A 13,741-nucleotide genomic window follows, 5' to 3' on the forward strand; every position below is an offset into this window, starting at 1 on the left:
AAGATTTCTAAACTAGCAAGGCCATGATACTATGCAACTCAACTGATAAGACACAGCTCTATTTTTTTTTTTTTAATTTCAAAGGCTGTCCGGAGCAAAGACAGCCCAGTGACCTTGTGAAAAAAAAGAAACACAAAGCTCCTCACATCAGCCTTCCCTGCTAAACATTTACAGCTTCTGAGCTTCTGGAGGGCCCTTCCCTAACAAATCCATCTGAATGGAAGGCAGTGAAACTGAAGAAACTTGCACAACAGTTGCCAAACAAAAAATGAGTCTCCAGCACTCAGCAGGTTGCTGTAAGCTGTACACCACCCCATGTAAGCAGCTCTGGTTAGCAAAGGGAGCAAGCTGCGAGCCCCCGTGGCTGCAGCTGTAGGTATTCGGCATGTAGCAGACACAGGGAGCGTTTTGTTGTTTACCTGACAAAAAAATAAAGCTGTGTCCCCAAATATAAACCCTGAATATCTTCACTTTCAGTTGCCCCAAAACTAACTGCAGGCAACTAGTTGAATCCCATTAGTCACAGAAACAACAGATACACCAAATAATTTAAACTGCCTTGAGCCCAGCTTTCCCTGTGCTTTTAAGGAGTGCGTACAGCGTGCATCACATTTTCGGGCTCTGGCTCCCTCTGCAGCAGGGGCACTGAGGTTGAGAGGTAATTTTGTCAGCAACAGATTTCATCAGCACGCTGAACAGAGCGGAAGGTTTGCTCCTGCCACCTAGCCACGTGCTGTGAGGAGATAATGGAGGAGCTTTTTATTTTTACTTTATCATAAGCAAGACAGGGCTGAGCAGCGCTGTGCTCTCCCTGGGATCCACAAGGAGGAAGCTCTCAGGGCTGCCAGGCTTTCCAGCACTAGCAGACAAGACCCATGTGCAGTTACAAAGAGCAGACCTGCTCCAAATGTGGATTTTGACTATTTGTTTCCCTCCCCACATGCTTAAGACAAAGAAAAGCCAATTTTCACATTATATACGAAAACCTCTGCGCTTAAACGTGAAATGTTCTAGTCACTGAAAAGCGACTGGAATGTATCTCACACTTTGTATCTGGAATTATTCTTTGGCTCTTCTGTTATATCCAGAAAACATCCCGCACCCTGATTCTGTTCCTATATCAGTGCTGGCTGAACTCCTAGTGAGATCAGCACGGTTCCTCAGACACCATACAGTACTGGAGACAAAGGGGACCTCAGTCTTCTACTGAAGATTTATTTCTGAATATAGCAGTCCTTCAGCTGAAATAGCATCCCCAAGTCCCACGGTCCGCACGGGATCTTTACAGACCAAAACAGGCGTGAAATGGAAGGAGATGCCTTCTCTGTGCCAATGCACCACTGGCTCGTCTGGATTTAAGGATATTTTGGAAGGTGCCTCTATCTGGGAGGTCACAAACTCCAGAGGAGCTTTAAGAAAGACTTTGCTGGTATCGATGGTTTCGGTCGCACAGGCCTGCGTCCCCGCCGCTCTGGCTCCGGCAGCCACAGCAGCCACTTGGTTGCCCCAGTGCCCATCCACTGTGGCAAGGATGTGGTAGGCCAGCGTGTGGAAGTGGATCCGTGTGAGATCTGAGGCCCGGTCCGCGGTCTTCCCGTGCTCCTTCAGGACCCAGAAGAGGATGTCGCTGACAGCACCCACGTCAGGGACGCCATTCCAGGACGCCAGGGAGGCGTGGGGACCAGAGGCCGACTGCGTGAGGAAAAGCAGCTCCTGCTCGTTCAGCCCAATGGAGTTCACCAGGGGAAAGACCTGCTAACAGGAACACGGGAACAGGAGGTTTTCTCTCAGAGAGAGATCAGGCTGTGTTCTCATCCACTCCACACAAGTGTGTTACAGTCTGTTGATTATTATACAATTCATTTTGTGCAATTAATTTTCTAGAGACACACTCTAAGGAGTAATCAAACAGCAAATCCACGTGAAACTTTCCCAATACCAGGATTAGAGCTGTGTCAGCTTTGGCAGTGGGACACCAGGACTTGCAAGAAAGAAGAACTGCAGGAAATTGAGTTTTTTGAAATTAGAAGCTGAAATTTAAATCCTTATTTTTCCCTAGAAATCTGAAATCCTGCTAAATCTAAACCAACTGAAGGTACTTGTATCTGTGGAGTTGTGAGTATTCTCCTTGGTCATCTTTTCCTTATGATTACCAGACATCTTCACAGCAGAGAATAGAGCCCATGCTATGTCTACACGGCAAATGAATAGTTGCTGAAGAAGCTCAGATCTGCAAAAAACTCTACTCCATGGTGAAGATGATCTGATAATCAACCACTCTATGATATCTCTTAAATGAAACTTCCAGTGAAACCATACTCCACAAGATGAAGAAAACAGATCTGTTCTCTACTAAGCCACAAGTCACTGCATAGAGCTGTTGGTATCAGCCGAGAAAAATCGAGGTGTTCAGAACGCATCAGCTGGCATTAAACCCACGCTTTTAATTTTTTGTCAAAGGGACGGGCCTAATTTCAAGTTTTCTTTTCTCTATTCATCTACCAGTGTGATACTAAAGAAAAGGAAACCAATAAAAACAGCATGTCCTCTCATTTTTGTTACCTGATGCACAATGTTGCTCATAAAGTCCTGATCAGTCATACTGGCCAGCTCCAGGTGTATAGGAATGTCAGTAGGGATGTCAGAGATGGAGGCTACTGCCTGCAGGGGCAAAGGAAAAAAACATGTAAAACACGTTCCTGCTAGAGGGAACAAGAACAACTTGTATTTTTCAGAGTTCCAGAGCAGGAAAACTGATTCTACCTATTCTACCCCCAGCTCAGTACTTTTCTGACAGACTAATTCAGAAACATCAGAAGTCTGAAACAGCCACAAAACAGTTAATATTAGAAGAGAAGAAGGACTAGCTCGTTGTATCGAGAAGGGCAGTCAGGTCTAAGGCAAAGATTTGTAAATAAAAAAAAAAAACAACTTGGCATAGCTCCTTTGAGCTCAAAAGTGGATGTTGCCATTTGGGTTATCTAAGAGGTAACACCCAAAGAACAGAAGTCTTGATTCTAACTTTGATCGTCTTAGTATGTGGAACAGAAAGTGACTAGCCACTACACAGGCTCCAAGAAGGATGTCAGTCTGCACAGCCAGCCAGTCAGAGCACTGACAGAGAACTTTTTATGCTGCAGACAACCCACAGAATCCAACAGGATTAGACTCTTGCCATTCTCACACTTCACGTTCTTTTAGCGTGCACTAGTACGGGAGACCTGAAGATGTGGCCTACTTACAACTTCAAGCCTGGGAAGCCAAAAGTTTGCTAGGGAGCATTTGTTGGAATGGAAGTTAAGGAGACACTGCTGTTTAAGTGTCCTACCTCCAGCAGTCGTCTGTGTCGCAGCTCCTTGCTCTGGCCTTCCATCATGTGAAGTCCTGAAAGTACCACGAGATCGGGCTGAAATTCCTCCAAGCTGGACACGAACACTTCCAGCATATTCAGGGCGCCATTTGATAGGTCATGGGAGAAGATAAAGCGGTTGGCGTTGGGTGCCTTCACTTGTCCCCACTCTTCACCTAGGGGTGAATAAAAGCAAATCAGACTATGCATCTAGAGATTATTGTGAGGGATATCCTGCTGGAATCTGGAGGCATGATTTTCCAACTAACAGCTACTGCCAGTACAATTATACCTCCATGTCTGCTTAGGGTATATAATCCAACAAAGTGAAAAGCATACTTGGTTTCTATAGGCTATAGCATAGGAGAATACAGAACCAAAGAGATGGCAGCACAGCAGTATGAGACAGTATTTACAGTAACTGCATTACAAAGAAATGAAGTTTCAAAGGAACGTAAGATGTCTGTTCACCTACCACAGCTCCCTGCAGCGGAAGGAATTACCAGATTAGCCTACTGACAGCTGCCAGAACTGATAACTTACACAGTTCTTTTGGAATTAATGGGTTCAAAAAAAAACAACAACAAATCAACAAACTTTAAAACCAGGAATATCTTTGTCATGTTCAGGGTTCCCACCTAACATTCAGCCTTTGGCAAGGTACCTGCTTGATACTCCAGGATAAGATGGAACTCATCTCTTTCCTGCATGGACTCAGGTGGCACGACCACATTGTCGTCTAGTAGATCATGGAGCTTGGGACCAACTGGGCCACAAAGCAGGATCTAGAAAACAAGAAAACCAATCAAGGATTCCCTGCCACTATTTCTGTCCATAGAAGTGGCCATCTTATTCCGTGTAAAGCCACTCTATGTATGCATCAGTCCCAAATTTGTTGATGTCTTCCCAACAGTTGCTGATGAGCGAGACAGCTCTCATACAGGAAAATGTATTCCCTTCAGTGTTTGGTTATGCACTTCACAGAAATCTTGACTTAAGCCATCACAGCTTTAGAACCAAGCTCTATTCACTCTTCCAGTCTCACTGAGAGGATCTTACACCGATCTCTTTCCAACAACATGGTCTCCACATGACCACCTGAAAAGAGAAACCCACTTCTACTAAAACAAGAGAGCAAAACCTGGGAGGATCAGGATGACACAAGGATTTGTATTTTCTTTATTTGAGGAAAGATGAAGACAAAAGCCAATAACTCAAAGGGTGCAATAAATTGGAAACCGTTGCCTAGACAACAGATTTAAAATATTAAGAATTAAACAAATCAGCTATGCTTTTCAGTCTATAAGTCCAATGACGTGTTCCACTGTACCCCAAGAAACAGCTCCAGCTGCAAGATCTCCCAAATCTACAGGGACGTACTTTCAACCTCATTAAAGATTAGCAAATAGCACGAAATTCTTTGAACACGTACCTTCAGGTCTGGATTTGCTGCAAGCTTCTGACCAATGAGAGCGGCATTGCCTCCGACATAAAGCTGTAAAACATAAGGGCAGGTATGGGCACTGTCTTGCTCTGATAGCTTTACACACGCTTAGTCATCCGTAGAGACTCAAGATTTTAGCTTTTTAGAAAATGTCCCAGCATTGAAGAATTTAGCAAGGCTCACTGGGGCTGAAGGCAAAACAATTCTACAGTTCTCTGTCAGATGTCAACAACTTTAGTGTTCTCTGGTTTCTGTTTTTAAATCTAAGTACTTGTCCTCAGGTAAAGCACAACTCTAACAAACCAATTAATATGTAACAAACATTCCCTTCTACATCTGTGCAAGTTTTCAGTGGTAACTTTTTTTTTAATTAGCAAAGCAAACTAGCAATCATTTAAAAATTACAACAACATTTTATCCAGTTTGCAATCAGGGTTAGAACTGCTACCTGTGCCCACATGATGTGAGCAGAACTGTGGAAGCTTCCTCAGCATTGAACAGTCTGGGGCAATGAGTTAACTGTCAAACAGATACCAAGTAGATTCAGAAGACCCAGTATAATTACAGCAAAAGAACCCTGCTTCTAAGAAAGGGAAGCTTCAGGAAAATTACTTTTTTCATCACTCCTACTTCTAGAGAGAATTTAAACCCTGCATTAATGTGCTGAAGCTAATCGGAGTGCTCCTAATGCTCGGATCTACTTCCTTGCTTCCTGCCTTATTACAAGACATTAGAGCCTCTTTGACAGCATCACCCCCATCTAGCTCCCATGAAACATAAAAATGCCTCCAGTAGCGTTCTTACAGAGCCATCTTGGATGGACATTTCGGTCTGAAGAAAGCAAGCAAAGCATGGGCTAATCAAAGCCCTACTACTTAGGGTAGGTGCAGAGTTCTGTTCTCCAGCTACAGCAGTTTTTTTTCCCAAATGACTTGTGCCCTCCCTAGGGAGAACAGAAGTCATCGATGATGCAGAACGTAAGAAACAAGCTTCTCAAGCCTTATCTTCACGGGTAAGAATACCTGTGCACCAGGGTGCTCCGAGGCAGTCTGTGCTATGTGATGGAAGGACTCTGCATCGCTGAAGAAGCGTTCAGCAGCCGCTCCTTTCTCCATGAAGTGAGTGAACGCTTCTCTCAGGTCCTGTCTGGAGTTCAGGACATCATGATTTTTTCCCGACCCGGGTTTAAGTCCAAGCGCCTCTAACAACTTCACGCCAGAGAGAACCACGTCGACACAGGCATTGACGCTGAAATAGAGAAGGAAAATGCATATTGGGAAACCTCTGTGTGCTGGGGCACTTGTGAGACAATACAATGACATCACTTCCCAGCCAGCGAGGTTTGCTGTTAGTTCTGGGCAGCCCTCAGGAAAAACAACCAACCAAATGAGAAAAGCAAAAACACAGAGATATGTTTCCTGCAGTTCTGTGCTTCGGTGCTCTCCTCTTGACACGTTTTTATTGCGCTCCAGCACAGTGCTGAGGAGATGGATCTCTAACATTCCAATGAATTAAAACAAGAAAGCTTAAGCTGCTTATGTTCAATTCTGGCTGTGTATGTTCTAATCTGTTTTGCACTTCATGGGCTGTCCTAGGCTTGCTCAAAAAAGAGCAGACACAATAACAGCATTTTTAACTTTTAATTCTTACAACAAATACATTCTTATTGTCCTAGTTCTGGTTTAAGACCTGTGGGCAATTCACAACTGTTAAAAACAAAGCTGAAAGTATTTAAATCTACACATCAACCTCTAGAGTTGCAACTACTGCTAACAAAAAGCAAAACCACATACACAAACACCGCACACCTGGACCGGTTCTGCTTACAAGAAGTCAAGAGAGACACATTTCAGTTGAAACACTTCAAGACCACAACTTCAAAAGAACCATTCTAAATTTCCACAGATAGCCCACCTCCTCTCAAACAGAACAGAAGAATCCAGCACCAGTTGGGAAGTCATAAGGGCCGACGCAGCAGACTTAGATGAAATCACACCTGCAGCCCAAGCCTTCCAGTCCCCACTCCTTACAAATTACAGCGATTTAAGCACAGTGAGTCTAATTCAAAGAGAACAGGAAAGTTTCTGGGCTGGAACCACATCCCCAGGAAACACCTTAGCATGCACTACGAGTGTATTTCAGGGCATGTTTATGAGCACTTGTCCACGTTTCTGTTCCTGGGTTTCAGAGAGATACTGATATAAGCAAAATATTTCCTAAGCTCACAGGAGCAACTACTATAGCATTTTCTGGGGCTGTGCAGCCCGGTGAGGAGAAGGCTCTGGGGAGATATGAGAGTGGCCTTTCAGCATCTAAAGGGGCTGTAAGAAGGAAGGGGACAGACTCTTTAGCAGAGCCTGCTGTGACAGGACAAGGGAAAATGATTTCAGACTACAAGAGGGGAGATTTAGATTGGATATAAGGACGTTTTTTACACTAAGAGCTGTGACACACTGGCACAGGTTGCCCAGAAAAGTGGTGGTGCCCCATCCCTGCAGACACCAAGGTCAGGCTGGGGGGGCCCTGAGCTGTGGATCTGATGGAGCTGTGGGTGTCCCTGTTCACTGCATGGGGTTGCACTGATGGCCTTTAAGGGTCCCTTCCAACTCAAAGGATTCTGTGGTTCTGGAACTGTTCTTAAGCATGCTCTCCCCTACAATTCTGTGGTTCTGATCCTTTGTCCCATGCTTCGACAAGAGGGATCCAAACAATCTCCAAAGCTTTCCAAAGATCTCCAACCTACTTGGCATCAGTCCACAATGCTCCAAATACCAATGCCTGCTTGCATGCCAGCTCAAAACGCGCGGCCATTCCTCCTTGTCAGTGACCTTTGATGCATGACTTAGTCCCAGCACAGCAAGGCTGCATCATACAGAAAAAAGGACATGAAAAACCTCAAGGGTTTTCAGTGCAGGATGTAACACACTTCATATTAGAACAGAAATCCTCTGCACTGTGCATCGTCTGATACGCTAAGGAGAGAAAAATCCCCTGGAAGAGCAGAGCAAAGCAAAGAAGCAGTAAGCAGCAGTGGCATTTTAGCCACAGTCTCACTGCAGCAAAAGGTCAGCAATCTCATGTTTTAATGATCATTAAAGATGCACGGGGACATAAACCAAGTAACAGTTCTTTCAAGTGAGATGCTTCTAATCATCTTCCAGCTGTCTTCCCTCTCCCTCCTCTGCTCACACACTTTTGCTTTCAATAAACTCCCCTAGCAGCAGGAATGTGCTACTAATGAACTGCTTCTGCTGGTGAACTTTGAGGCCCTGGGTGTCTGGTATGGGCATCTGTTTTGTATATACGTACATACACAGTCAGTCCCTTTAAGGCAAAGAAGCAAGCAAGAAATAAACTGAAGGTAATCGTCTCTTGCAGTGAAGGCATGGTGAAGGAGAAGAGGGCATGAGACACTGAAAAAACTTTTTGCAACATATTCAGAGCAGAAAGTCTGCATCCACCATAATGCAAGAGCATGACAGACTCCAATTAATGCTATGTCAGCTGTGCATCCATTATGCTGAATAACTTTTTCCAACACTTGAAAGCCGAACCTCACACTCAAAGACAAGTTATTCTGTCAAGTCCTTTTATTTAAAAGAAAGTGGGTCAAGTGCTATATAGAACACCAAGATTAATGGTCAGATTTAAACCCTGCTTTTCAGATCAATGTGACATTCCTAAGCTTTCCCCCAACCCTCTTTCTTTGCAGGTTAAAAAAAGATTGTTGGATTTCCCCATGCACACACAGGTGTTTCAGTGTCCACTGCTTTTTTGTAACCCCTTCCCTCTCTCATTTCTTCCCTTTGATTCCATTCACAGAATCACAGAATTGTAGGGGTTGGAAGGGACCTCAAGAGATCATCAAGTCCAGCCCGGTGCTAAAAGCAGGTTCCCTTCAGCAGGTTGCACAGGTCGGCGTCCAGACAGGTCTTAAATATCTCAAGAAGGACACTCCATCACCTCCCTGGGCAGCCTGTTCCAGCGTTCCGTCACTCTTGACAATAAAGTTCTTCCCTGTGTTAGTATGGAACTTCCTATGTTTATGTTTGTGCCCGTTGCTCCTTGTCGTGTCATTGCGCACTAAGGAGCCTGGCCCCATCCACTTAACACCTGCCCATTAGATGTCGATAAGCATTGCTCAGATCCCGCTTCAGCCTTCTCTTCTCCAGGCTGAACCGTCCCAGCTCTGTCTTTCCTCACACAGGAGATGCTCCAGGTCCCAAGCATCTCTGCGGCCCACTGCTAGGCTCTCTCTAGAAACTCCGTGTTTTTGGAACTGGGGAGCCCAGAACTGGACACAGTACTCCAGATGAGGCCTCACCAGGGCAGAGCAGAGTGGGGGGATCACATCCCTCGACCTGCTGGCCACGTTCTCTTTAGTGCACCCCCGGGTACCACCGGCCTTCTTCTTCCCACCTCTATCTTCGCGAGAAGGCCTCACTCCTTCCAACCAACCACCTCACACCTCACACTGCCCCCAGCCCTCCACTGCTCCTGCTCTCCAGGGAATGACCCGCTATCTCCAAGTCGCCCTCGCTGTCCGTGAAACCATTTCACAGACAAGCAAACCGAGGCGAGGCCTCCCGCGACAGGCCTGCGCACAGCCCGCCCCGCCGAGCACCGCAGCGGGCAGCAGTGAGCACCGCGGGGCCGCCGTGAGCAGCGCTGCGCCCCGCTCTGCTCAGTGATGCGTGACACGCTGCGGCTGGGGGCTCCGCCTGCCGCTCGAGGCCCGCGCACACACCAGGCGCACACACACGCACACACACACACACCACGCACGCACGGTGACCTACCCGACGGCGACGCGCCCCCAGCCCCGCGCCGGGCGGACGATGGCCGCCTGCCAGGCCGCTACCATGCGGCTCTCCAAGGAGCCGGCGCGGCTCAGCCCGCCCAGCAGAGAGGCGGAGAGGTGCTGCAGGACAGAGGGGGACAGCTGGGGGCCCAGCAGGCAGAGGTAGCCCAGCGCCAGGGCCAGCAGGCCCACGCACACCGATCTCTGCCACATCGCGCGGCCCTTCCCCCGCCACGTCTGAGGGGGAGGAAGGCGGGAGGGATGGACGCGGGGGCCCTCCTTACGCCGCCTCCGTAGCGCCCCGCCCCCGCCGGGCCCCGGCTGTCGTAAAGCCGCTTCGGGAATCGGGGCGGGCTCTACGCGAAATGCGCGGCCTCTCCCTCCCTGCGTTGTTTGCGTACCGCGGCGAGGTGCGGCTGCGCTGCGGGCGTAGCGGAGCTACGGGAATAGGAGGGGAAGCGCGAGCGCGGCGGCGCTTCGTGAGGGGAAATGGCGGGAGGAGCAGCTCCCTCACGGCCGCTGGGGCCTCTTCAGCGTCTCCTGAGGCCGTCCGGGATGGGGAAGCCTGGCCTCGGCCCGCGGGGAGCGAGTGCTGTGGAGACCGAGGGGCCTGTGGGAAACACTGTCCCGGTGCCTCCTTCAGGGCTTGTGCCTCATAGGGCTGAGTCCCGCGGGTGGAGCTGCGCTCGCTTTCCCCTTCCCTCCCTGTGTCCTTTCTCGCGCCGCCGCTTTTCCTCTGTCCCTTATTGCCCAGCACCTCTGTAGGCACACGGGCCGTATTTCTGCTCGCTGTGTTCTTCAGCCTTTTCCTCAGTAGCGCAGCTCCCGATCTCAGCTCCTTCCACGCCTTCTTCAGCCTCCCCCGCTCCTGCTCTGTGCCCGCGCTCCTCCGCGCCGGGTCCCGCAGGGAGCGCTCCGTGTGCTGGGAGCCGTGCTGTAACGTTTGGGGGAGGCCCTCTGCCACCAGAGGGAGATTGCCCGGGCTGCTGGGGAAGCGGCGGAAACATCAGCTGCGAGGCTGCCGACAAAACGCGCGGGAGTTTGACAGCTGCGTGCCGCGGTGCGTTGGCTGAGGGCTGACAATTCCCTTACTCAGCTCTGTGTTGTGAATGATTGTCACTTTCTCTAACTCTGACAAAACAAACAGTAAAAGAGATAGGGGTAGCAGAAGGTTTTTTTTGGGTTTTCTCAGTAGGCCTTTTCATTTGACAAGTTTACCCTTTTTCCCCTTGACCCTTTTCCTGCTGCTATATGTACTATGAAATCTTGCTCCCATACCCTGGGCTCCCCAAGTGCAGCCCTCGGTTGATGCAGGCGATGCTGTGCTGCTGGAGGACGGAGCCAGTGCTGCCGGAGCCCCTCGCTGCTCAGTGCAATCAGGTCTTCACCTGTGGGAGCGTGTGTATTTATAGCCTTGTCACAGAACATCATAATTAGACGTGCCCATAAGGCACCTGCAGTGCTGACACAGCTCAGGGACTCCGTGATTAGTGCTGTGCCATCAGAGGGTTAGGCGGCGAGCAGGTAACCCATCTAATACTGTAGTACGTCAGGGGATTAGCCGTGATTCCAATTTGGGGTGATTAGTTTTTCATCTGATGCTAACACCATGTTCTGCGTTTCTGCCCTGAAGACTAAAGTTGTCTTTTTTTTACTCCCAGAACAGGTACGGTTTCCACATTGAACCTGCTTGGGAGGAATCACTGCTATTCAGTCTGCAAACTGCTGACATTCCAGCTCCATGACCAGTTTTGTCAGAGAGCTTGAATGAGGCTGCAAAGGTAATTGAAAGATTTGTTTTATGATCTTGATTCCTGCCGACAACAAGAAAAGTTCCCTTACAAAACCTGTGCAGTTACTGAGCTAATGAGTGGTTTTTTGGTCGACACTTGTTTTAAGCCAATGCAGATCTAGATTTGCCTGGAAAAGGTAAATTAGAGGTGAAACTGTCAGCTGACAACCAAAATGCAGCCACCCAGCATCCCACAAACTTTAGTTAGAGATAATGGAGAGGGGCACAGGGCTGCTGGATTCATAAAGTGACTCAGAGTTGAATAGAAATGTATTAATTAAATACGTGTTTAATGATTTCTCATTTGGGGCTGTGTGTTATTTTGAAGGTGTGACACAATGATTTCAAGAACTTTTGCTGGAATTCTTTTTAATACAGGAAAAGTAAGAGTTGATAGATTTCAAAACAAAGATTTAAATCTTCACCTCTACAGTTCTGCCTTTCTTCTTCCTGACTATATGAAGTCCTTTGTATAAGCAGTCCTTTTCTTGACATGGTTTCATGGTATGAGCTGCTTGTGACTTAGAGGGGGTGTACAACAAAGGCAATTTCAATCAGTTTGCAGTTACTGGAAACTGAATTTGTTCCCTTTAGCAAAAAAATAAAAAAGGAGGGGGGGACTTTGTCTGCAGGAGGCAGACAAACAAGCAGGCAAATGCTTCTTTTGAAAATTAGCTATGGAGAGTTGCACACAGAGCATGTGCTCTCAGCAGCCACTCAGCGCTCACAAACCTTTATGCATGAGCTTCTTAATGACCTTACTGAGTTTGCTTTTCTGATCACAGGCTCAGTTTTGAGAAATGAGGGTTTGCCAGAATCTTATTAGGCAGGAAGTGAGAGGAAAGGGGATGAGGATAGGCAAGCAGAGGAATAACAGGGAGGGGTGAAAGCCAAAGCCTTGAGTTCCCAAAGGAACTATGGAGAACTGTTTTTCATAGCTTGAACTCACAAGCAATTGTCTTCACTCCTTATTAAGTTGAATTTACATACTCAAATGGAGTCATTCCTTTTGACCTACTTTGGCCAGCTTAAACTGTAGGCCTGTGCACAATGCGGGAAGGAGAGGAGTTTTTCTCAAACTATGAATTCCTTTATTGTCGGCAAGATCAGACATGCATATCTTTAATGCCTGGGATTGAATCTTTAGCTGCACCTAATAAACATTAGGTAGCACTCAAGGCAGAATTTGCATTGCAGATGGCTGCAGTGCTGTTGCCTCCTGTGGCAACCAGCACTCCCATCATATTGCTGCATCTCTGCGCTCCCTAGGCTTCCTGAAGTCAATTATTCAGGTGTTGTCTGTACGTTCTCTGAGATCAGACCTTTCCCCAAAATCCCACACCCTTGTGTCTTTGATTGCAGGCCTTGTTTAATCTGAATTTGAAACTAATTAGAGCAGCAACCATATATCTGTCCAAACTCATGGAATTACTGTGGATGTTTCTGATGCTTGACCTGTGACATTTAGTGGGAGCCAGTAACAGAATACATGAGCGTGACTCTTTGCTGCTAGAGGAGTAGGAAAAAGTGGAAAATAGGCTTTTTGGGTGGGTCCTAGTAATGGTCTGGAAAATTCGGAAGGAAGTTTGCACTGAGCCATGCAGATGAGCAGAGGAACTCCAATTAAAATACAGACTCTGTGCTGTACTCAGAAATTGGGCAACGTTCCCCATCTCAGCTCTGCCAACATATCTCAGTCCTGGACTTGAGCACCCACTGCTTCTCTGCTGCACAACACACACTCAGCTTGGCCACCGCATCTCAATCTTGATCTGTAACACCTCCTGCTGTTCCAATTCTGGGGCCTTTTTGAGCAGAAAATACCATCTCTCTCCTAAATTGTGCCAAATTGCTTGGTTTTGGCCACAGAACTAATTTTCACTTGTCACCTATCGGGATACCTAGACGCTTTCATCTAGCAATGTCAGTGCCAGAGGAAAAAGAACATGAGAATACCCAGCCCCCTGCTAAGTCCCCTAATTATATAGTGATGTGTTAATAACAAACACGCTTTCATGTCTTGGCAGTTGCAAAACACTCATCAGTAGTGCAGCGCTTCAGAACTAGAGTCGCACAGGAAAGATGCAAGTCCCCATTTAAATTACTTAATTAGGACAAGCATTGTCTGTATCCAGGATTAGAGTTTGGAAGAAATTCTAGTGTGAAGCTGTCAGATGCCAGTTGTTTGGGTGTTCTGCAGAATCTGAACCACCACATAAGAGCCTCGCTGTTGCAGAAGCAAGTCTTTCTGTGCAGAGAATTTTTCTTCCCACTCCGCCTCATGATTATAAATCTGTCTTATTTGGAGGCCTTGCTGTCTTTTTTTTGAACTCAGCAGTGGGGGGTGGAATGGCT

The 13,741-nt window shown here is 47.3% G+C and overlaps 1 protein-coding gene and 1 long non-coding RNA gene across 3 annotated transcripts in view; one reads left to right on the forward strand and one right to left on the reverse strand.

Annotated features, from left to right (window-relative positions):
* On the reverse strand, window positions 42–9,914 carry ADPGK (ADP dependent glucokinase). Of its 2 annotated transcripts, none has more exons than XM_021407039.1 (7): window positions 9,593–9,914; window positions 5,816–6,041; window positions 4,782–4,844; window positions 4,014–4,134; window positions 3,329–3,525; window positions 2,563–2,661; window positions 42–1,752 (listed from the first exon to the last, which is right to left on the reverse strand). In XM_021407039.1, the coding sequence occupies exons 1-7, from the start codon at window positions 9,805–9,807 to the stop codon at window positions 1,204–1,206; spliced, it is 1,470 nt and encodes a 489-aa protein (XP_021262714.1). In that variant the 5' UTR covers window positions 9,808–9,914; the 3' UTR covers window positions 42–1,203. The 2 variants fall into 2 exon arrangements, with proteins under 2 accessions (XP_021262714.1, XP_021262713.1); XM_021407038.1 differs by having other exon boundaries at window positions 42–1,755.
* Window positions 10,011–13,741, forward strand: part of LOC110403604 — a 98,970-nt gene continuing 95,239 nt past the window's right edge. Inside the window, exons 1-2 of the long non-coding RNA XR_002441754.1 lie at window positions 10,011–10,654; window positions 11,256–11,375. This is a non-coding gene — a long non-coding RNA (uncharacterized LOC110403604). The remainder of the gene's footprint in view (window positions 10,655–11,255; window positions 11,376–13,741) is intronic.

Source organism: Numida meleagris, chromosome 9, assembly GCF_002078875.1.
Source record: "Numida meleagris isolate 19003 breed g44 Domestic line chromosome 9, NumMel1.0, whole genome shotgun sequence".
NCBI lineage: Eukaryota > Metazoa > Chordata > Aves > Galliformes > Numididae > Numida > Numida meleagris.